This window comes from Bubalus bubalis, chromosome 6 (assembly GCF_019923935.1).
Source record: "Bubalus bubalis isolate 160015118507 breed Murrah chromosome 6, NDDB_SH_1, whole genome shotgun sequence".
Classification (NCBI taxonomy): Eukaryota; Metazoa; Chordata; class Mammalia; order Artiodactyla; family Bovidae; genus Bubalus; species Bubalus bubalis.
Window position 1 is genome coordinate 83,500,360 of NC_059162.1, and position 26,070 is coordinate 83,526,429.

The window sequence follows — 26,070 nt, forward strand, 5'->3', positions numbered from 1 at the left end:
CAATCCAGTTGAAATGATAATTAGAAACATTTCAAAGGAAGATTAACCAGGAAATAATGGAAAGAGAAAATAGATTTTAGATTTCCTTTACAGAAAAATCACGGTGAGCACTTATTTCTACAAAATGCAACCGTCTTTCAACCACAAAGTATTATCAGGTGTGCTTGCTTACTAAAATTTATCCAGGCTTGGACTTCCCAGGTATCCTGAACACTAAATCTAACCTACTACTCCTTTTCCTGGAGGAGAGAACCCAACGGCATCTTCCTTGTCACTTATAAAAAGACAAGCCACCCACTTCTGGTGATACCCCATTATGGATAATCACCACTTTATTTTCTGTGACGAGTTCTCTGACCAGGTGATTTCTCAAGTAGCTGAATGGCATTGCTTTAACGAGTAACAGTCATTTCCCTTCATGGTTATCACATGTAGTGGCCACACTATGGAAAACCAGCAGCTGTCACTGCCTACCAGGGCAGCTACTATTCTTAAGGCTTTGCCACATACAATATGCTTTAAAACAAGTTGCTTCTCATCAGAAAAGTCTGTTTTCTGAAAATACACACTATAATATCATACCCATGTTAAATACAACAAAATGTTATAAAGACATTTCTCAAGACACTCTACCCAACTCCTAGACTCTATCCAGATTTTTTTCAGGCCCCTATCATATTTTATCACCTTTTATCATAATCTTAAAATCTCTAATTTTTCTTATTTTGGTAAATAACACTGCAAGGAACATCATATTCAATCATCAAGGTGTTGCTTTAAACTAAACAGCCAATAGGGGGCACTAAAAACCAACCACAGAAGACAAGATACATCCTCTACTATGCAAGCCATCTCCTCCTCTGATTTTTTTTTCTATTTATTCAAAACCCTTATATTCTTACACATGTTCTAACAGTATCTCATATATTTGCTTTAACTCAACCATTTATGAAAGTCATTGCCTACAAATCCACTAGGCACAACCAACTTTCATCAGAATGCTGCATGGGAAGATAGGCGCTCTAACCTGACTTCTCGCTACTGAGCTATGAAATCCACAGAGAACCAATCTAACTGCTGTCTCATAGGCGAATAAAAGTGCCTGAAGAAAAGTGCGTATGAGGATTTTTGAGGTCTCTTGAAGTGATTCTAATGTTTGATAGTTATTATAAACACAGGATGTTTCAATGTTGGAGGAAATCCAAGGTGACAAATAAACACCTCTTCTCCCATAGTCCCTGAGTGGCACTGCCCTACGCCCAAGCACTCACTTGCTCTCCCTCGCCCCTTCACTGAGTTGCTACCTAAGGCATATTAATTTGATCTTCTGTCTCTTCTATCCGATCCTCTTCATTTCTGCTTCTCGTTACTTCTTGCCTATGCAACTGCTTCAGTCTCCCCAAAGGTCTTCCTGCCTCCAGTCTTACCCGCTTCAGTCTATTGTTTACAAAGACAAACTAATGATTTTTAAAGGTAAAAATGGGATTGCAATTCCTCCTCTGCATAAAGCACTTTAATGACTCCACTGCCTTCAGAATAAAGTGCTAACTCATTGGCAGAGAAATTCCTTCAGATTCCCACTTTCGTCAGATCTCCCTTTGACCCTCCCACATATACCACTGCCCACCTTCACTTGCCCCACACACTGTCCCAACAATCCAGAACTACTGAAGTTCAGGACTGTGAAAGGCACTGGCATGCTTCATAAATTCTGCAAACCATTCCATCGGCCAGAAATGCTTTCCCCGCCCCACTGCCCTTATCTGAATCTTCGCCACTAGAGTCAGCTCACATGTTTCCTCCAATGAGCAGCTTTCCCAGATCTCCCAAAGACTCGAGCACTTCCTACTCTGAATATCTCTAAACCTAAAAAAGGCCTTCCCTTACAGCATTTTTCATAATATAGTTTCTTTATTGTCCTGACCTTTTAGAATAAGTAAGGCTCTCCTGCTAGATGTATCCACAGCATGCTGCATTTTTTCCTATTACAACTCTTTTGACATTTTACTGGAATTATTTTAACTGTCTTCCCTACTAAAAATAAGCTTCATGAGTACAAGGGTATGTTTGCTTATTGCTATTTTATTCCCAGGGCTGACTACAGAGCCTGCCACATAGAAGGGACTGAATAATAGCTGAAACATCAAATGACTGAATCTATTTAGTTTCATACTCTTTTCTGGACTGTAAGTACACCAAAGGCAAAGGCCACATCCCATCATTTGTAACAACCAACTCTTAACCCTTACTGAGCTCTTGCCATGCCACCAGGCATGACTTAAATATCTTAAATCTTTGAATCAATTTAATCCTCACAGCAATGTGAGCTAGGTTCCATTATCATTCCTACTTTGCAGATGAAAATACTAAGACAGAGGAAAAATAAATAACCAAAACACACAATTGGTAAGTAATAGATCCAGAATTTAAACCACCCAGTTAAGCTCCAGAGTTTATGCTTTTAGCCATTTATGAGATACAGCTTCTTAATGTAAGCATTTGCTGAATGAATGAATGCTGAGAAAAAGTAAATTGTTAGAACATATATTTATTATTACCTTGCCAAAGTGTATAAAACTGAGCCCCTTAAATACCCTACTTGACCACCAGAGGTTTATATGTTGGTAGTTAGCCGAAAGAACGCACAGAATGTACAGGGTGCCTACATAGACAGTTAAACATGCGCTTGCTGATTTTATTTTTAAATTTATTTATTTCTTTGACTCTGTGGAGTCTTGGTTGCAGCGTGTGGGATCTTCACTGGGGCACACATGCTCTCTAGTTGTGGTGCTCGGTTTCTCAAGTCGTGGCATGCAGGCTCCGAAGCATGCAGGCCCCAGTAGTTGCAGCAGGCAAGCTTAGCTGTTCGCAGCATGTGAGACGTTAGTTCCCCAACCTGTGTCCCCTGTGTTGTAAGGCAGAGTCTTAACCACTGGACCACCAAAGAAGCACCTTGCCAATGTTAATTTACATTTAGGTTCTCAAGAATCCATTCCTTTGGTGAACTAAGAACATTTACAGGTGAATACATACAAACATGTGACAACCATTACAACCGAATGGATGGAATTCAAAGTTTTGAAGTGTCTATAAAAATGTATTATATGAATATTTGTATACATTCCCATAGATCAAAGAGACTGGAGTTCACATAAACTACAGCACCGTACAGGGGTGGTTCAGTTGGAATTGGGCTCTCTCAGAGACAAGGGTATCAGGCAGAAGATGTAGAGAGCTCTCTCCTTAAAGCTGCTCCAAAACTAAAACAACGGACACAAGCAAGCAACCAAGGCAAACTCAGTGGAAAGGCACGGAGCAGGAAATGTTACATAAAAAAGAGACAGAGGAAACAAACGAGAAGAAAAGTGCTCACATTGAATAAACTGGCCAATGCCTCAGTAAGAGGCATTTTTTAGAAAAACGGGAATAAGAGATATAAACCAAGGACACTTCTGACATTCAACTTTTACATGTTTGTGATATTACTCCAACAAAGGAAAACAAAAATCAAGGGGTAACAATGACTTAACTACACGAATGCAAAACAAAGGATAAATCTGGGGTTGTTCTTCTTGTTTGAAAAATCCACCCTGGGTGATGGACCAAATTTTTTAAAACATTAAATAATGGAATAAGAATGCAGAGACCACAAACTATGGCCTAAAGACATAGGCCATAGTTTATTTTGGGTAAAAAGTGGGGTATAAATTATTTACCTCAGATAACGTTCACACTTGTTATCAACTAGGTAAAATAAAATATAAAGCTGGCCGATAGTAAACTCATGAGAGGAAACATGGTACCTACGTCGCTCCAGCTCTGTGCTGATAGATCACCACACCAAAACACGCGCTCTCCTCTTTTACAGGAGTCCTTCTCCTCTTTAACAAGAGTCCTTCACCAAAAGGAAATGATTCCAAAGAATGACCAGGAAAACAGACAGCTTCAGACAACTGTGAGACAGAAAGTGCTCTACGAATCAGATCTCCTAACCTATGAATTCACTATTGTGGTGACATTATTACAGAATCAGGCTACTGAATTTTACTCCATAAATAGTCACTCACATTAGGGTGAGGAATTGTGTTTCAAGGATTATTTGGAAGTCTCTACATACATTAATTTCTGGATAACACAAGGCAGCTAGCACAGACTATTTGATAAGAGAATTGCTCCAATTAAATAATGGTCAACTGAGAGAAAACTATGAAAGTAGCAAGGAGACAAATATTTGGTTCTGGAAGGGTATACTCGTTTCTTTTTTGACTTACTACCTTTTATTGTATTGAAATATATAACATAGGGCTTCCCTGGTGGCTCAATAGTAAGGAATCTGCCTGCCAACGCAGGAGACATGGGTTTGATCCCTGGTCTAGGAAGATCCCACACGCTGCAGAGAAACTAATCCCATGCGCCACAACTGTTGAGCCTGTGCTCTAGAGCCTGGGAGCAATAACTCCTGAGCCCACGTGCAGCAGCTACTGAGGCCTGCATGCCCTAGAGCCTGTGCTCTGCAACAGAGAAGCCACCGCAGCGAGAAGGCTGTGCACCACAACTAGAGAATAGCCCCCGCAGCAACGAAGACCCAGCACAGCCAAAAATAAATAAATATAGAAATAAAATACATAACCTAAAATGTACCATTTTAACCATGTTAAGTGTACAGTTCAGTGGCAAGTACATCCACACGGTTCTACTAATGTCACCAGTATTCAACCCCAGAACATTTTTATCTTCCCAAACTGAAACGCCAGCCCATTAAATGAGTTTCTATTCCCCCCTACCCGCCCCTCGCCGGCCACCCAATACCCAGTTCCTGGTAACCGCTATTCTTTTTTCTGCCTCTATGAATTTGTTCTAGGTTTGAAGACTATACTCTTAAGTGTGGTAATACTTTTTTGAACCAAAGAGTAGTAAGTTAAAATCTAAGTGAGTTAACAGCTAAATCTCAAGGAAGTTACTGAAATGGAGAACACAGAAAGAAACCATTAAGGTTAAAAACAAGACAGCCAGCTATTTCATAGTAGAAGTAGGCAGAAGAAGGAATTGAGTGTAAAGAAGGGCAAAGCAAAGGTTCTTTTACACACGCACACACACAGAGATGTGTAGATCTTAATGAAAAAATAGTGATCTGCAGGAGCTCTGATGCACAGCCGGTGTGAATTAAAATTTCCAGTGACCAATGTCAGTCAGGAAACAGGAATCCAAACATTCTTCTAAAAAGAAGAAAATATAGATAAAGAAAAGACAGTGAAAACAGCCATTCAATCTGCTAGTGGTAGAATGGGTGTGTATTAGAAGTCAAGCAACAAGTTTTGAGCCCCCAGCCTGACTGTACAATTTCACAAGTTCTTGATTTCTCTGTGTCAGTTTCCTTCATTGTAAAATGGGAAAGTTGGATACGTGACAGTTGTGATCCATTTCCCCAATTCCCAAATCCTATAACTAAATTTGACAGAATAGCTTGAGTCAAATTTGCTACTAATTTCTACCAAAACAGTCACAAAACCACCATAAAAAGTAGGGAATGACAGAAGTTACTTCAAAACACAGCATCAGCAATGAAAAAGACTACACTTTGGTCACAAACATGGAATAAATGTAGTTAGTAATGCCTTTAAAGAACTCATAAAAATGCCGCTTAACTACGCAATCTCTAACTTCCTTGAGTATTCCACCATCAAAACAAAAGATACAACAAAATATTTACATGTGCTCTTTTTTATAAGATGAATATTAGAACAACTTTTTTTTTTGCCATTTCTTGATAGCAACAAAAGACATGTTAGAGACTATTCGTTGAATTAAAATCACCAGCATAGTTCTGGTTTCAGATAACAGGAGGTAATTAATTACACTAAAAGCGCATCTTCTGACCTGACCAATAAGCTAAGCATTTGCTTTTAGGAAAGAGAAAGAAACGGATTTATAGTGAATGCAATGCAATAACTAAATGATTCTAATGAATAATGACTATGCTATCTTATCAGAATCTAACCCCATTTTTTACTATTTTATAATATAGCCAAGTTGTACACTAATCATACCAATTACCACAATACCATCACATTCAAAATATAAGTGCCCACAAAATACTTTCAGTGCACTCAAGATAAATTAAACTGATATGGCTCCTGGCTCCTTGTGTCTTATTACTTCCTAAATACTCTTAGACATTAAGAATAGATTTTTCCAAGCATCATACATAGACTGAAACAGTCCCTGAGCAGCACGGTAAGTACAGCACACAAAGCAAAAGAGCAATAGAAGAGAAGTAGACAGAGAAACTTGCTAAAAGATCAACATATAATCTAAAACAGAGGAAAAAATACATAGGCTTGCACATCATTTTATTCTGTATAGTTTCACATTTTAAATATCTATTTTAAACATCATAACAATTTAATTGATTCAAGCAGAGCCCCGTGACTTTACCTTTTCCCCTTCTTAATCTCCTAGTTGGTATTCTCCTTGGATACTAAATATTGTCTCTGGATATCTCATCTTTTGAAAATTTTATATCATGCTGTAATTGTTTATATATTTACTATTCACTTCTGGCCCAGGAATTCTACTATTAGTAAGGAAAACAAAACAAAATGAACCACACAGCGGTCCTTTATCTCAAAGCCCCACCATCACTTGGCTGAAATGGCTGGGATTCCACCAGGCTGATGGTAGTACTCATGGACAAAGTCACACCCTCTATTTTAACTACATTACATCTGCCTACCAATGCAAGAGACACAGATTTGATCCCTGGTCTGGGAGGATCTCACATGCCACAGAGCAACCAAGCCCATGTGCCACAACAATTGAGCCTGTGCTCTAAAGCTGGGGAGCCACAGCTACTAAAACCCATGCACCGTAGAGCCCATGCTCTGAAACAAGAGAAAGCACCACAATGAGAACCCATGCACTGAAACTAGAGAACAGCCCCTGCTCAGCACAGCTAGGAAAAAAGTGCACACAGCAATGAACACCCAGCACAGCCAAAAATAAATTAAAAAATAAATTATTTTTTAAAGTTACATTAGTTGAAATGTGTATATACCTAACACAACTGAACTGTACACTTAAAAATTAAGATGGTAAATTTTATGTTATGTGTATTTTACCCAAAAAAAATTTTAGAAGAAAATGAATTTATAAATAAGATACATCCCTTGATGGACATAAGTGTGAGCAGGCTTCTGGAGTTGGTGATGGACAGGGAAGCCTGGCGTGCTACAGTCCATGGGGTCGCAAAGAGTCAGACATGACTGAGCGACTGAACTGAACTGAAACTGATATCCTATTATCTTCTAGAGAAAAACTATATTAGTTGAAAGTTATTATGATGCCGGAAAAGTATAGACACAGAAAACTTTTAAAAGCTTTTTTAAAGTATTAGTTTTGAAATTTATTTTAATTTTCCAAACCAATTACTCTCAGCTTAAGCTAAACAGTTACAGATACCAGCTGAGTGATACTGTTCAAGCTGTTTAATCTCTCAGACTTGAGTTTCTCATTTTAAGTGGAAGTGACAATAATACAGATTTCATAGTTATTTAAGGCATTAAATGAGATAAGGCATGATTAAGGACTTGGAAAGCCCACAGTAATCACTTCATAAGTGCTTTTACTCTTATTCTTGCTATAACTCCTTTTGTTACTGTTTACCAGGAAGATGATGGAAAAGAAGTTGATTGGACATATGTGTTTGAGGACTTAACAGTTACTGTCTTATCTACTGCCTTCTAAATTCAACTGAGCATGTGTGCTTTAGACCAACAGTGCTATCAATTGCTAAACCATCCCTGGTATTAATTACCCTTACATTTTAATACATGACAACGAAGTGTTGACCTCACAGTCTCCAGAAATGCAGACCTTTGCACCTGAAGGGAGGCTCTTGCTAAACCATCCCTGATAATACACTTACATGTTAATACATGACAGTGAAGTGTTGACCTCCTACTCTCCAGATACACAGACCTCTGTACCTGAAGGGAGGCTCAAGGCAGCATGGGCTCCTTAGTCCTCACTCCCCCTTAAAGCAGATACTGAAAGACAGGAGCCATCTCTACCCTGTGAGCTTCTCTGACAACCACCATCAAAGGACACAGGATGCTTTCCGTTCTTTAGAAAAGATTCTGTGATTTTTTTTTTTCCAGTCCTTGAAAGGGCAACCAGCACTCTGGGATATGCAGAACAAAACTTTGCCAACTTTGAAACCACACCAGAGAAACAGTAAGGAGTCCTACTAGGAAACATAAGGTAAAACATGTACAGTTTCTACTCTCTGGCAGTGAATGGCCATTGGGTCTTTAAAGAGCTTGGTTAGATAAGAGGAGTAAGAGCAAGAGACCACAAGGATTCAGGGAAATGTGAAGTCACCCTTCTGGGACCGTACTAAATATTTCTCCCTGGAAAGAGAATTAGAAACTTTTATCGTCTTTCACTGAAGCCACAATTATGAAGAATCAGTGTTGTTTCTGGTCTAAAAGCCGTACTTTCACACTGCTGGACCACAGACTTAGGAGCCCAGCTCCAATGCTTACTAACTGGATGATCCTGAGCAAATTCCTTAGCCTCCTGTCATCAAGTTCCTCATCTATAAAATGAGGATGTTTGTAGGATGTGCCTCAAGGTGCTATAGAGATAATTAAACCAGTATGTGTAAGCAGGACATAATTACTGGCCATTATTATCATCATGTGAAATGGTAGCCATATCTTATAAATATTAGAAAATTTCTCAAAGGATTTTTTTCATTAAAAGGAATAAAACATGAAAGTTTAGATAGATATTAAACAGTTCACAGTCGCTAAAGAAAATAAAGACCTGAAAGCAGGGCCAAGTTACCAATTCTAGGACATTCCCGTGCCTACTGCCTGTTTGTGTACAAAGTGTTCCTCAGTTCCCCATGAGGCCTCTCTGGATCCCAATAAACAATTATCACAAGTCTCTTACCACTGCTAAAATCATAATGTAATACAGAATTGCCCCAAAGTCTGTTTATTTCATTCTATTTTAACATACATTTATTTATCCACTGTCTCTTTACTCCCAGTTGAATTTAAACTCCCTAAGGACAGAGGGTCTCTTACCTATTTTGTTTATTTCTATATTCCCAGTGTCTGGAACAATGCCTAGTATAGGAGATGCCCCATATACATTTGTTAAATAAGATCTTGAAAGGAAGTGGATCCTTTCATCTTTATATCCCCATACCAGTTCATAAATGAATAATAATTTTGGAAGGAGATAATGAATAATAAGTATAGCAAGTCTATGCTTAGACTTTATTTTTATGAATCATCATCATCATCATTTTTCAGTAACTAGGAACACATTATTTTATATCCAGAAAAGCATAGGCATTTATATACATCTTTTATTTAGTTTTTACAGCTTTAAAAGGCAAATATTATTTCTATTTTAGAGATTATTATATAAGAAAGATTAACAGGCTTGTCCAAAGTCCTAGGAGGGTGTCATAGCCAGAAGGCAAATCCTGGTCCTTTCTGATGCTATGTTCACAGTGGCATACTGGTGAACATAATACCTGATTAAAGTAAAACACAGTGGGAACTGCCGTAAGCGAAACTTGAGCCCTAGAAAGGGGTATGTCAAGATCAGGCAGACGATCCCCTTTCATGCCTCATTAACAAATTAGGCTTTTGGTGCCAGAAGGAGGCAACACCACTGTCCAGCCCTCACTGGGAGAGCATGGCTTCTCTGGACCATTGCCCAGCTCCAAATGACACCCACAAACACGGCAGCGCAGTAGAAACCACCATGCCTTAGGAAAACAGGTTCGTAACACCTGCTGGTGGATCTGATTCCACCCTTCTGTCATATTCTAGGAAGGGCTATGACTTTCATGTACTAGCATGGTTCTCAACACTGACATCAGAATCCAGCAGGAACTTTCAAAACACACCCACACGTAGAGGTAGACTGGTGATGAAACACCTCTAGAGGCTGAGTTTTCTCTTTAGACAAACTTTTTCCACTTCAGGAAAAAAAAAGTTATTGTTCTGTTTTTAGTTACATGGGAGACAGAGATGCAAAGCCAGACTGACAGTCACTAACTTCCTGGAATGTCTTGAGCATTTCATAGAAAAGAAATATTTACCAGGTACTGCAGTAAACCTGAGCACCTTTATGCCTATATTTTAGCTTTCCACGGTCATTTCATAAACACTAATATTTATCATTCAGCCATTTCTAGAATACTCACTAAAGGTAATATAACAAATGTATCATTTTCAGAATCTCCTCCTTCTCAGCAATGCCTTCTATTAATGCAGAAAGAGTCCTTAAGAAACATTTATGAAAAGGAGCACGACCCTCTGAGAAAGCACCATCCAGCTGACAAGCATTTGCTGCCTGCCCGCTATTCTCTCTCTCCCCCGTTAGACACAATGGGATTTTTTGCCAAATTCATATTCCAGAGGAGCCATGAAATTCCCGCAAAGTTCAACATCAGGCCTGACTTAAGATCTTTAAGGCCTCCTGCTAACTTCATCCCCCTGCAGCTGCCCTGCTAAGGCAAGCTTTTGATCTGTACTATCTGGATTTCAAGCTGATGTACACACAGCCTCTTTGATCTCTGATTAAGTGGCTTCTGGTCTCCTGATGCCTTTAGTCTTGCTGCACTGTGGTGTTTGCGAGTCAGTCGTCATCCTGAGCACACTACAAACTCCACACACCAGGAGTGGCCTCCCTTCATTCACCCACTTCGCAGGCTTGAAAAGCAATCTTTAAGCCATGAGAGAATTTCCCCAGTAGCCACAATCAATCCACTCCATGAACACACTATGAAGAATTATTTTTCAAATGAAGCAGCTTAAAATGATTTAAAGGATATGGAACTTTCCCATAGAGGGGAAGGAAGCAAATCCTCTGTGAAAAGAAATCTTCAGCCCAGTTGGCACTGGAGCTTACAGTACTTTGATGTTAATAAAAATAAATGTGGATAGGGATCAGGATGAGCAAAGATTGGGTCTTTATCAGTCCTAAGTTCCACTGAACAAAAGTGACCTTTAAATGCAGCTGCATGGTTTGTTCAACAGTAGGCTGTGGGATATATTGATATTTCCAAGAACACGGATACTACCATTAGGAGCAGACTGACTGCATTTTACTTAGTACCAATATCTTAATCCTACATGGATGAATAAGACCCAGAGTTCCTTACAAAAAAAAAGATAAAAACAGAAAGAAAAAAAAAAAACCCAAAACCAGATCCTGGTGGCCACGTTATAAGATTCCTTGAGCATTAATTAAAGTGGAACTGTACAACAACTTACAATACATTTCCATCCTGAATATTTTAGATTCTGGAAACAGTACAGGTTTGAACCTGACTTTTTAATGTTACTAATACAGGTACTACTACATGTTTAAATTATATCAATATCTATCAAATTCTATACTCCAGATTCAATAAACTAATCTATTGGCATGAACATAAAGATACTGGGCTTCTACAAGTTACTAAAGACTATGTAATGATAGCAGCATTCACCCAAAACCTCACCAGCTGAGCTATAGGGGAGCCCCTCAAAAATCTCAAATCTTGTTGCAAATATTAAGTCCTTAATTTCTTCCATTTTTAAAGTCCAGCTTCTGATAACAAGATTAAAAGTGGTGGAAAAAATAGAAATAGATTTTACTGCATTAATATCATAGTCTGAATATAAATAGTTTTTGCCCTCTCTTAGCTACACGTGAAAGTAAGTGAAAGTGTTAGTTGCTCAGTCGTGTCTGATTCTTTGCAACCCCATGGACTGTAGTCTGCCAGGCTCTTCTGTCCCTGGAATTCTCCAGGCAAGAATACTGGAGTGGGTTGCCATTCCTTTCTCCATCTCTTAGCTATAAAGGTCAATAAATTAATTACTGACAATATAAAGTTAAAACAAAGTTGATAGTTATATATTGCTATTACTTAATCTGTCTATATTGTAGAAAACCATTAGCAAACCCATGAATTATGCACCTACTTACACTTTATCTTTCAGAAAATTATTTAAACAAAGAAAATTACAGGAGATATCAATTTTAAGTGGTCTAAGTACATGAGTCTCACAAACATTTATGTTCAAGCAGTTTGGTAAAAATGTATCAAAATTTAAGGGATGAATGCTCTTTTGATGAGCAATTCCTCTTCTAGGAATTTATCACAGGATATACTTGCATATTTTTTATAAAAGAGTATGATAAGGATATCCACTGCAGTCTCATTTGAAATACCCCCCAACTGAGTACAGGAGCTTGGTTAAATAACTGATTACACAACAGCAATAATATAGTATGCAGGCACTTAAAAATATGAGGTAGCTCTAGGGACTTCCCAGGTGGTACTAGCAGTAAAGAACCCACCTGCCAATGCAAGAGACTCGAGAGACAACTGTTCGATCCCTGGGTCAGGAAGATCCCCTGAAGGAGGGCATGGGAACCCATTCCAGTATGCTTGCCTAGAGAATCCCACGGACAGAGGAGAAAGGTAGGCTACAGTCCATAGGGTCGCAAAGAGTGAGACGCGACTAAAGCGACTTAGCACATAAATTCTAAAATGCAAGAACATATAATGGAAGGGGGGAAAGCAATGTACTGAACAATTGTATGACATATTCTATTTATGCATTAAAAAAATTAAAAAAAAAAATTAAACAACCAGAAAACTACCACTATATAATTGTACCTGTATAAAATATCTCTGGAAGGACAGACAAGAAAATCAGGAATTTTTATCTGGGACATAAAAAGTGAGGGATTATGGTCAGAAGTATGTATACCCATCACAGGATAGCATTACATACCTTTGAATTTTTATACACTATATATATATTACTTATTTTTAAAACACTTTTAATACATACCAAATGTTATTATGTTGCACACATAAGAAAAAAAAACACATACATAAAATGTATACACTCCCTTTCAATAATTTTCAAAAAATTTTTAAGAATTTCATCTAATAGAGTAAGTCAGGTAAAAACTACACACTAGGTTTTTCTCACAAATACTAAGGAATAATATATCCAAGACTTAGGCTTCCCTGGTGGCTCAGAGGTTAAAGCATCTGCCTGGAATGCAGGAGACCTGGGTTTGATCCCTGGGTAGGGAAGATCCCCTGGAGAAGGAAATGGCAACCCACTCCAGTACTCTTGCCTGGACAATCCCATGGAGGGAGGAGCCTGGTAGGCTACAGTCCATGGGGTTGCAGAGTTGGACACGACTGAGCGACTTCACTTCACTTCAGCAGTACCGCAATGTTTTATATTCATATTTATACTATTTAAGTTTTATAACCCATTTCTTCTAAGAAAAAATAATCACTGTTAATTTTTATAGGGAGTTATATTTTTATGATTTTTTTTTTTAATCAGCAATCTTTGGTCTTTCAAACGAATTCTTCAAGTGTTACTAACAGTATTTACGTATGAATTTATGTATGAATTACCTCTCATTGGCTATGCTATCACGCTTTCTATTTTTCTTTCTCTCAGTGTCTGAGATAAACCCAAAGCCTTTCAAAAATATCTGCTTTGGCAAAAATTGAATTTGGTTTCCATATCAGGAAGGGAGAGAACTGAGGAATGGGGTGTAGGAGGGACGAGAATTATTGGTTAATAAATTTTACCTGCTAAATCACTAAAATTCAAAAGTATCAAGAATGGCAATATCATGGCTAATGTTCAAAAATTGGCTAACGTCAAACATTTCCAGTGAATTATAATCATGAGAGGTTATTTAAAGTTCATCATAAATCAAAACACCAGAAAATATCCACTTGCAATGTTTAATTTATAAGGTCAACTGAAGGTAAAATCCACACACTTCCAAATTTATCTCAAGCTTTTTGGTAGAAATTAAAAATTACAGGCTCTCAGACTACCTAATAATTGCTTCATTATTGAACATTATTCCACAACAAATTACTTGCACTAATTTAGGATTCTTAAATTTGTAATCATTTTCGTTTGAAGCAATAAACACTAGCTTTTACACAGTGTATATAAGCACACTCTATTAATTTTTAATACTTACTAAACTTTCATATAACCACTGAAAATGAGAATACTATCTAGCAGCTTGTCTTTAAGATACAAAACTGTTTAGCAAGCTGAAAAAAACAGGAAGATTTGCTGCAATAAATTTATTGCAGGAATTTTCTATAATAAAATAAGCATGGAAATACCACTGACAAGTAAAGAAGCAGTATGTGTGGTGGTTAAAAGCACAGATTCTGGCAGTTCAAACTCTAGTTTTGCCATACAGTAGCTGTGTGAATTTGGACAACTAACTTCACCTCTCTGTTCCTCAGGTTCCTCACTTCTGAAATGAGGATAACATATAGTTCTCATTAGGAATACATTAAACAATTAGAACAGAGACTAGCAAACAGCAAACACTCACTATATGTTAGCTATTACTGAATTTGTATTCATTATCTGGATTAATATTAGGATTAATAGCAATATGAAAGTGAAAGTCACTCAGTCATGTCCGACTCTTTGCGACCCCATGGACTATACAGTCCATGGAATTCTCCTGGCCAGAACACTGGAGTGGGTAGCCTTTCCCTTCTCCAGGGGATCTTCCCAACCTAGGGATCATACCCAGGTCTCCCACATTGCAGGCAGATTCTTTACCAGTTGAGCCACAAGGGAAGCCCAAGAATACTGGAGCGGGTAGCCTATCCCTTCTCCAGGGAATCTTCCTGACCCAAGAATCCAACCAGGGTCTCCTGCATTGCAGGAGGATTCTTTACCAACTGAGCTATGAGGGAAGCCCAATATCAATATCAGCATTAGTTATATTTCCAAGAATAAAGACAATACATATCAGTAATGGGAAATCAAGACAAAGATAAGTAGGGCACGGTATGTAATCTACTTATCTTTGGCAAAAAAAAAAATATATATATATATATATATACACACTATAAAAACTTATAACCAAATTTTTGAAGAATTCTATATTGCTTAGAAACAGTACACAGGTGAGCCATAACATTCATGTCCTTGACAAACAGTGCACATCATTGTTTTCTATACCACAATCCTATAAGGCATGATGTTATGTGACAAAGGACTCTTTCAATATGGTGCACACACAGGGCCAGAATTTAAGTAACCATGACAGGAAGCAATATCTAGACATACATGAGACTAACAAGCGTCCTGCTACTGCTGCTGCTAAGTCGCTTCAGTCGTGTCTGACTCTGTGCGACCCCATAGATGGCAGCCCACCAGGCTCTGCCGTCCCTGGGATTCACCAGGCAAGAACACTGGAGTGGGTTTCCATTCCCTTCTCCAATGCATGAAAGTGAAAAGTGAAAGTGAAGTCACTCAGTCATGTCTGACTCTTCGCGACCCCATGGACTGCAGCCTACCAGGCTCCTCCATCCATGGGATTTTCCAGGCAAGAGTACTGGAGTGGGGTGCCATTGCCTTCTCCGAACAAGTGTCCTACTTCCATTCAAATCACAGCCAAAAAAGCTACAATCACTTTACCCTAAATTTAATGAGGAGACTTACAACCTGAGTCATATTTACTAAGTCTTCTGTGTTTCTTTCTCCTCTTTCTTCGCCCCAGTCTATTTAAAATGCTTTTCATGAAAATGAATTGCCACACTTTCCTCTTTGGCCATATGACTCAGCTGTAGAACTGTGTATCAGATTCAGCTCTTTCATTGAAGTACAGAGATCTGCTTCTTTTCTCTGCTCAGCTACACAACTTCCATCACTGGTGACTCACTGAATTCCCTGTCCAGATTGTTACCCCATCGTTCCAAGGCCAATTCAAGATCCTTTGTTTGCTCACTCATCTCTTCCTAAGGTTTGGCTCAATTTAGGTAAAAAGTAAATTTCTGGGCTATAACCACAATTGGGTAATTCATATATGGGTCATCAAGCGTTGGCTGTATTTGAGAACATAATTTTACACTTAAATTTAAACTTCACTAAACAAAGGTAAAGTGAAAGTGAAATCGCTCAGTCGTGTCTGACTCTTTTCAACCCCATGGACTGTAGCCCACCAGGCTCCTCTGTGCGTGGGATTTTCCAGGCAAGAATACTAGAGTGGGTTGCCATTTCCTTCTGTAGGAGATTTTCCTGACCCAGAGATTGAACCCAGGTCTCCCGAATGGTAGGCAGACGCTTTACCGTCTGAGCCACCAAGGAAGTTCTTACAAAGGTATCTACTCATCAGTTTCTCTAATCTAACTAGATGGTTAAAATTGATAGAATACAAAAATACTGTAGTATGGTTCCCTATAATACTATAGTATGAGGACAATATCAAGACTTTTTGTGCTTGTTTTCTAAATTAGATGATTATTAATAACACTGACATTTCCAAAATAAATATAACATTTCCCACTTCTTTACATATTAATTTACTTAATCCAAAACAATTGTTTGAGCCAAACATTATCCTCATTTTATACATAAAGAAATTGTAAAAACACCTACAAATTAGATATTGTATCTAATTTTGTCAGGCTCTTGAGGAAGTTCTTATTTTTCTAGAGAAAAACTCATTAGTGAGAAACATGGTTAACTTAAAATTCCAAACTAACTTTTCAATCTCTTCAATACTGCTAATGCAGGTCTTTTACAACCTAGAAGCTCTCCCACTCTACTAAAGTATTCTCTCTGTGGTTAAGATATTCCTATAGCACTTCTTATTTGAAATATGCTAAGCCTGGAGTTGGGGGTGAAGATCAGCATCAGCCCTATTCAGCTGCCTAATCAATTCATACATGAAGCATCAAATTCAATAATAACCAGGAACGTGACCTCTCATGGCTTTTGTTAAACTTTCACCTGGCCCTGCAAAAAATATTTTTGAACTTTAGAATTTATTACCTAATTATCAACAAGGGATGGTACAACCGATTAATTAACTTGCTCAAAACCAAATTTTAAATTGTGTTTACGTGCCATCTAAATGTCAAAGTAGATAACAGTTCTACATACAGCTGACCAAATGCTGAAACTGTGCTGTGTACAACTATAAGCATATTTAAGACTAACTTAAGAAAAACATTCAACTTAAGACAATGCTTTTTCTTCCAAGGTTAGCTGTAGAAATACATATGCTGAGCCCTTTAATGTGAATCAAAGAGCATTTAGAAAATGAAATTTTTATTCAATCAGTTCTCCCATAAGCACAAAAGCAAGAATATCTAACATTTCTTTTGCAGTAAAATTACTTTATATAATCTGCGCAGAAATAAACATCTATATGTATAATGGTGATTGTGAGGAAGATGGGATGTGGGGGTACCTAGAATTTTACAAATAAAAACAAAATTAAAAAAAAAAAAAACAAAGGTTGTTACAACACATACCTATATGAATACAATGAAAAGGGTTAAGCACTGATTCATATACATATATAATACACACACATGTATATACTATACTATATGCGTGTGTGTGTAAAGCTCAGAACTGATCAAAAGAATTTTTCTCTTAGCTAGGGATTAAACTGTTAAAGACTATCAAGTTTTTCTTTCCATCTTCTACTGACGTTTTTGAGTTTTCTTTAATTTCTGAAGCATTTCTCTAACATGTGCGATATTCTAAATATAAAACTTGCAGATAACATTTTTAAACGGATAAGAGCAATCATTATAAGAATGCAAAAACATATAGATTCCAATAATAGTGGAAATACAGCCGAATATCTAAGACCACATCTGAAAGGGGTTTTCTAAACTAAATCACAACTATCAACACGTTGCTGCTGCTACTGCTAAGTTGCTTCAGTCGTGTCTGACTCTGTGCAACCCCATAGACGGCAGCCCACCAGGCTCCCCCGTCCCTGGGATTCTTCAGGCAAAAACACTGGAGTGGGTTGCCATTTCCTTCTCCAATGCATGAAAGTGAAAAGTGAAAGTGAAGTCGCTCAGTCATGTTCGACCCTCAGCGACCCCATGGACTGCAGCCTACCAGGCTCCTCCATCCATGGGATTCTCTAGGCAAGAGTACTGGAGTGGGTGCCATTGCCTTCTCCAACATATTAACAACAGCAATAAAGACAACTGAATGTGTTCATTCAGTCCCAGTTAATTTCATCTAACCTAAATGTTACTTGATTATTATGCAAATATTTATCAATCATCTACCATCTATACTAGGTAATAGGGCAACACTGAAGAGGAAAAAGTATCAGCCATTTATTTTATATACCCTAATATTAAACAACATATAAACTTCCAGAATTTTACAGTATTAATATTTCTTGATAAAGATTTCTCAAAATATGCATTATTTAGAATCAACAACTCACAATTCAATAATATTCCAAAGAGAACTTCCAATAACGAAGAGGGTTATCTGGCACAGAAATATGTCAGCAAAAATAAAATAGACATAATCTATTTCCGTAATTTTAAACCACACTGCCAAAATACGGAATTTAATGTTCTTACATAATTCTCAAAGTATTTTTCTTTCCATCTATTCCCGATTGCCTTATTTAAAAAAAAAATTGATTTTTATATCACTTGGCATTTTATGTGCTTTGATAGAGTACATTTTGCTTTATTAAACCACAATGTGTTTAGGCAGCACTAATGTATTAAAATATGCATCTTAAAAGTGAAGAGATTTCTTGCCAACAGTTTTAATTCCCCATGATAATCAGATGGTCTAAAAATACTTTAACTGGTAAACTGGTATAACATATAAATGTCTTATTATGACCTTTCACATTGCTCTCCCCCCCCAAATGCATCAGTAACTTTACTGTAGTTATAATTAGGAGGCATACAAATACATAAATATTATATGTTCTATATTAAATATAAATATAAATTTCACCAAGAACAGTTCTACTTAGTTACGCTCACTGAGATTAATAAGTAGGCAAAACTATAAAAACCTTCCTGCGAAAGGAAGGGAGAGGAGAGTGAGAATTGGGAATGACTGCTAATATGTATAGGGTTTTTTTCTGGGGTGATGAAAATATTCTTAAATTAGACCGTGGTGAAGGTTGCACAACTTGAATATACTAAAAACAACCGAACTGTATGCTTTAAATGGGTGAATTTTATGGTATGTGAAATATATCTCAATAAAGTTGGAGGGGAAAAAACCCTCCATATAAAAAAATTCATCAAGTCCCAGTCTCTAAAAGCATCCATGGGTATAAAACTACCGCTTCCCTTATTGTCCCGTTATTATATCATCTAGCATTTTATTAACTAAGGGATTTATCAACTTTAAAGGTAACAATAGAAATTATAATACCCTGCCTTTGGACAGTTGCATTTTACATTAAACAACTCAGTTTTGCCTAAGTCAGTGGGAGCTTTAAACAATTACTACTTCATATAACTTTAATAAAAACTAATTGCTTCAAAAAATTCTGTACAGGTTCTTATACCTGGTAATCCAAAATGCTGAATCCCAAGCCTTTATGATCTTTCACTAGTTCAACAATCTTGACTTCAGAAGACCACAGTGCTAATTCCCCATCATCATCTTCTTCGGTATTGACATCTACATTGTATTCAGCCTGAAATAACAAGGAACATAAATGCTTCAAAACACTCTCCATTCAATACTGAAAAAAATGAACACATCAGCAATCTCATTGCTTCTCCTCAAACTGAGGATACTTTTTGGCATGCATAGTTTTTCTTTTTAATTTTTTAAAAGGGGCATGCACTGGGGCACATATACTTAATATAAAATCTTCATGAAAATTAAAGCACTGAAAAAAACCAGACTGTTCATATAGTTTCTTTTTTTAAGTTAAAGTATCTGTTTCATTCAAAGTATTAACACTGACCTCTTATACTAAAATGAGTTCTGTCATCCCATTAGAAGCATAAAAGGAAAAATATGCAATTTAAGAAAATATGAAAACATCACACAAAGTCAAAGCTTATAAGACATTTCAGTAGCAACACCTGAATTTATAATTACAATGAGAGGAGAAAGATACCAACACAGAGAAAGGCTAGGATAGGACACAGAGATACCACTTCTTTTGGCTCCTAGAAGTTTTCAAGAAAAATTTAACTAGAAAAGTAAGTTGAAAAAAAATCCAAGTCTTTGGGACTCGTTGAAGTCTAAAAACAGGTGAAAGCCAGAGTTGAAACAATGAAACCCTGATCCTGGAGGAAGTAGGCGTGCACAACTGTCCACAGTACACAGATCCTTGGTTACTTTCCCTGACTTCACACTCCTATACCCCGCTATTTCAAGCTCCCTCCTTTCAGGGAGAGTCACTGCCATTTAGAATTCTAGGAAGCTAAATGATAGAGTATCAATGAGTTGACTACGCAGAACAGCTGCTCCAATCTTCTGCTTTTATACTATTTATAGCATTGTATTATTTTCATGCCTCCCAGGTGGCGCTCTGGTAAAGAATGTACCTGCCAATGCAGGAGATGCAGGTTCAATCCCTGGGTCGGGAAGATCCCCTGGAGAAGGGAATGGCAACCCACTCCAGTATTCTTGCCTGAAGAATCCCATGGAGAGAGGAGCCTGGCTGGGGCTACAGTCCATGGGGTCGCAAAGAGTCGGACACGGCTGAGCGACTGAGCACACACACACACACACATATTATGTTCATGTGATTTATCTTTTCCAAAGAGTCTAAACTTCTAATTAAGGCTCATGAATTATCTTCTTTTTCTTTGTGGCCTTGGCAATTAACAAAATGCCTAGCTTCTGGGCTACACTGATGTGGGCTATCATAGAGTTTACCATGGTCATCCCCTCAACACAAAATACTGCATGGCTCATAGTAGACAATAAATGCTTGTTCAATACATAATGAATCAATAATCTATGTTTGAGTGGCCTTCCCTTGACACCCTTTCTAAACAAAGCTATAAGTCTTTAAGAAGTCTACTTCTAAAAACTTTGAATGAACTTAGTAAATAAAATGGAGAAGGGGACGACAGAGGATGAGATGGCTGGATGCCATCACCGACTCGATGAACATGAGTTTGGGTGAACTCTGGGAGTTGGTGATGGACAGGGAGGCCTGGCGTGCTGCGATTCATGAGGTCACAAAGAGTCAGACACGACTGAGTGACTCAACTGAACTGATATCATTCCTACAAATATAATTTTGAGTGACCGGTTTAAGAAAATCCATATAACAGAATCAAAGCTGGTGGTCATGACACTCCTCTATTATGGAAGAGTAAGGCACCATAGCTAATACAAAAACATTTTAAAATTAGGGCTGGACCAGATCTCAAACTGTCCCTGAAGGACATGGTAGTTGAATCTAAACAAGGGAATGATTTCTTGGTTCTTGGATAATAGAATCTGAAATAAGGGGGAATATTTTGGATCAATAAACTTCTGTTTATATCAGTCTGATGTGAGGAAATTATACATTTAAAAAGAAACCTATACTTTCCAATAAAAAGTAAAGTCACAATGGTTAATACAATATGATTGAAGTTTTACTGGGGCATTTAATACCTTCACTGATTAATGAGCATTAGAATTTTGGCTGAGCTGCCTAACCAGAGAGGGTTTAAGAACCTAAGATTGCATTGAGATAAATGAGAAAGAGACAGACGGAAAAGAGAGCCAGATTTTAAGAAACCACATGTAATTTTAAAACCCAAGTTTATATAAATTTTAAGGCACCAAAAGTAAATATTATATGCCAACCTGAAATATATATCACTTTGATACAATCAATTCTGCATAAATACGGTATTTACAGAATAGAAAGCAATCAACTAATGGCCAGCAAGGTTGACATTCAGCATAATTCAAAGCTGTTGTTTACCCATTGTGGTAAAGCATGACGGATGGGAGCACAGAGTCAGCAAGCTGAGTTGGTGATTTACACACACCGTAAGATTAGATTAACGGCATTTTTATCAACCTTTTGAGGTAAGCTATTGCCCACATTTAATTTTAGTAAAGACTGCAAAAATCACAAAGTGTGGTACTTGAGTCCCTTTCTTGAAATACAAATACCAAGATAAACATATAAAAAAATTATCAGCAACAATCAATGATTTACTAAACATTTCTTATATGCTCAGTAAAGAATAAAAACACCTAGAGATACAAAATAATTTTAAGATTTGGTCTTTGCCCACAGGAGCCATAAAAACAAACTCAACATACACTAAAGAATCTGTGACTACAGGACAGTACTAACTCTTGTATTTTAGGAAATCACAAAACAAAGACAGGTGGGTGGGAGGAGTTGAGAACAGCCATCACTAATTTTCAGTGAGCACTGTCTTTATGCAAGACATTATACTAAGAGCGCACACGTTACTTCAATTCCTTCTCTCACCATTGTTAAGGTACGTACAATAAGCACCCTTGTGTTCAGAGGAAGGAGATCAATAGAAAGTCAAGCTATTTGCTTATGGATTCAAAATCATTAAGAGGTAGAGGCAGCATTAGAGTCTAACATATCTTGAAAATCAGATGGTAGGTGGGTAAAAGGACCAGCCCTGTGCATCTAAACTGGTGTTAATGAATCATAATCTAAAAGAGTCCAGAAAGGGAAAAGGTGACATAAAAAGATAAAGCTACAAATAACATAAGATGGCAAAACCTGTGCTTAAAACTGTTTTCATAATTACAATGCTCTTTAAAAAAAGACTTCCAGAGGAACAGAAAGTGTTATTTTATTCTCTGACCTTAAAAAGGCTTTTACAGCAATTTTTAGACTCACTTCAAAATTGGTCATAGATCTTCATGTTTTTAAAGCTCTGAAAAAGGGAAGTCCATTAGATATTCAACACTTACCAACATCTTAAACTTATTAAGATAAACTGAGTAGAAGTGGGAGCTAAAAGTAACAAGTTCAGGCAATTACCAAAAAGGGGTTTTCTAAAATCAAAGAGCATGCACATTAATGTCACCAATCTTTCAAGTGAAAAAAATGACATTAATGGAAAGTAACCATCTGAAAAGCTATACATTGTTTTCTTTGAGAGATGCTGTTGTCAAGTAAGAGAGGTAGGAGGTTTTTCCCACCTCCTTCATATCTCAATACATTCTCAGGGCATCTTTGATGACAGGACTTGCTTATGAGAACCACAGTACGTGTATCCATTCAGTACCTTCACTTCAGGAGGGGAGACTTCAGTGGTCCTTGGTTCATCTACAGAGGCTTCATCATCAAACAACCGTCGACAACAAACCAAGGTAAAGGGAGGTGGCACTTCTTTAAGAAAGGAGACTGCTTCTCGGCGAGATTTCCCATAGAGCTGCACGCCATTGACCTAGAAAGACAAGGGATAAGTCAGAATTGAGGAGGTCCCAAATGGAAAAAAAAAAAACCTCTTGCTTACATCAATCTATCAAAATAAAAACAGGATATCACTTTCTTTTCCCTATAAACAAAAGGGCCTAAGTGTAATCATTTTAGTAGTAACAATAAAAAAAAAAACCAGAAATCTCTAAAACTGATAAAAATGAAGGTTAAGGTTTTACTGAGTTTGGTGAATAAAGTATACAATGTGCTCAGAGTTCAACTATTACTGGGAATGTGATTTGCCTAATTTTTCACACCTCCCTGCTTTCTCCTTCCTATATCCCAAAGTATTCTCTCATTTACTCCCCATCTCTCCTTAAACACACTAAACACCAATTACAGCCTTAAGACCCCTTCCTTTTGCTTTTTCATTTTGTAGGCATATCGATAGAGATATTAACACTGATTTTTAAGGCTGTTACAAACTGTTCAACTTACAATGTATAGGTAACAAAATCTAGGATACTAAGCTGTCAAATTTAGCATCAGCTCACAATTTTCTTTCTCATTCCATAAACTCAATATCATCCTAGAAAATCACCTCTATAGAAAAAAAATCACATAACTTTGCCTCAGATTTATTCTTACACACTCTGCCCTTACACAGCCATCAAGTGTAAGAAGTGTGTCAGATTTCCAAATTATTATACACAGGGTCCCACATGTTTAAAAGAACAAAACGGTAATCAACTGTTCATTATTAATAATTATTGCTTATCACCAAAAGATTATTTAAATTTCATATATTTAGTGCATAGTAACAATTCTTTGCACTAAAGATTTAGAAACATTAGTTTATTCTAACTAGTTTATTAGAATAAATAAACTAATAAAAATAAGTTTATTCTAATTTTTCATACATATGACTTTAGCTCCAGGAGCTCTCTCATACGTCTGCCACTCCCAAAAAGCTAAGGTATGAACACAATCCAGGCAACAAATAATCTTTTCACATATGACTCCTACCTTCCTGGGAGAGTTCAGCAGCATTATTAGTTTTAAAGGTATTTCTGGTCTGGTCTTAATTTCTGATAGGCGCAGTGCTAATGTCCAGATAACTGACAGGGCTGACTTTCCTGGGAGAACCTTTCCACAAAATCTATCATTGCTCAGGGAATACGAGCACAGTGGTTTGTTAGAAGCATCCCATCAACAGTGGTTTGAGCCCCGTCATTCATCCCTTGGAACTACTCTCGCCTATAACATACCCAGCACTTAGCATCAGACCAGACATAATCTCCCTGCCTCTTAATTATTTACAAAGAAATCACCACATAGTAAAGAGGCCCACATGTGCTTCAGGGAACTAGTCCTAAGAAGTCTCCCAGGACTTCATGACTGAGGAGGGGGTCCAGAGGAGAGCAAGTTATCGGATGAAAGATTTTTTCCTGGAAGAACTGCAAGTCAATCTTCACACAAAAACAGGGACGGAGATCCATGTCACTGCTCACACCATATCCATGGTGCCAACCAGCACCACAAGCACAGAAAGTTCTAAAATAGGGAGTAATTCATATTGAAAATAAAGCAAGTGGATATAACCAAAGCAGGAACTCTACCCATGCACAAGTATTTTAGTTTGTGCTTCATACTACTTCAATAAATTAGAAAATCACTTTTCAGGTTTTTATCTTGGAGTACATTTAAATATTTATTTAGCTCATTATTTATTCATTTGAATTGTCTCCAATTATTATAGCAATGCCTGGTGGTCCTCTTCGCCACTCTCTATCACTAAAGGGACTGGTCACATTTCCCATTAGCAACTCCTATCTAAGGGGATTTATGGCCACTGTAAACAGCTGCTCTGGGCTGAGACTTGGCACAGTGTTCTAACCCTGAGCATATTTGTGTTCCTGGTTTTAAGCTCTAAGCAGTACATTAAACACACACACACAGTTTAGGAGTTTATTTGGCTAACTTTAAGGGACTTTTTAATTTCTATATTTGGTTGCTCAGAAGAAGCCAATTTTTATTTTAGAGTTTACAATATTTTTCTAGACTCTTGAAACCCTCTTAAGTACTGTCAAGTCTCGGTTATTCAGAATTCGGGGCTAGAAAACACACACACGTATTCATCTGCAGAGTATATAATACTGTTCTAGTATCGTCCCACTACTTCATTCAATCCTATCCCATAAAGGTTGCTTATAACTTTACATGGTGGTGATGTTGCCAGTGTCTCACAATGAGATAATGTATAAAGCATTATCTTTACGTGTTTGATATTTCACTAAATCCCCACAGAGAGTGAAGCAGGCATTTATTGATGAAGAAAATGATTCTCAAAAAAAAAAGGGACATGGTAGGACATATGGTTCAGCTGGGGCAAATTCAAAACCAAAAGCAGCTCTTCTGGCTTCCAAATCTGTGCTTCTTCCCCTATTCCAAGTTCCTTCACCAGAAATCAATACTTAAGAATTCAACCAGTCTGCATGCTACCTTGTTACAACACATTCTATTACAAGGCAGAAGGCCCTTGGAATTCCAATCTCAGCTAAGGCACAGGGGACTCAGCTGATGGGTGGGATCACCCACACTTTCTTTACTCAGATCCAGCCAACATTTCTTTATCACTTACCATGTACTAGTAATGAATTATACACTGCAATTGAGTTGTAAGCTAAAAATGCCTTAAATGATACATTTTATGTTATGTATATTTACCACAAAAAAAGTATACTAAACTGCTTTTTACTTATATTTCTGTATCTCCCAAATAAATATATCCCATTTCTCAATAACTCATAACTACATATTATGGAAATATTTTCCAAATGGCCTCCAATCTGTAGATTA

The 26,070-nt window shown here is 37.3% G+C and overlaps 1 protein-coding gene and 1 non-coding gene across 5 annotated transcripts in view; one reads left to right on the forward strand and one right to left on the reverse strand.

Moving 5' to 3' along the window:
- The window catches only part of PATJ (PATJ crumbs cell polarity complex component), a 382,417-nt gene that overhangs the window by 275,811 nt on the left and 80,536 nt on the right, over positions 1-26,070 (reverse strand). For all 4 annotated transcript variants that reach the window (XM_025288586.3, XM_025288590.3, XM_025288587.3 and 1 more), the window contains exons 16-17: positions 23,078-23,239; positions 19,399-19,530 (exon numbers count right to left, since the gene is read on the reverse strand). In XM_025288586.3, the coding sequence (XP_025144371.3) occupies positions 19,399-19,530; positions 23,078-23,239 (294 nt within the window). The remainder of the gene's footprint in view (positions 1-19,398; positions 19,531-23,077; positions 23,240-26,070) is intronic.
- Positions 13,052-13,123, forward strand: TRNAS-GGA. The gene has a single exon. It is a non-coding gene; the product is annotated as a tRNA-Ser (tRNA).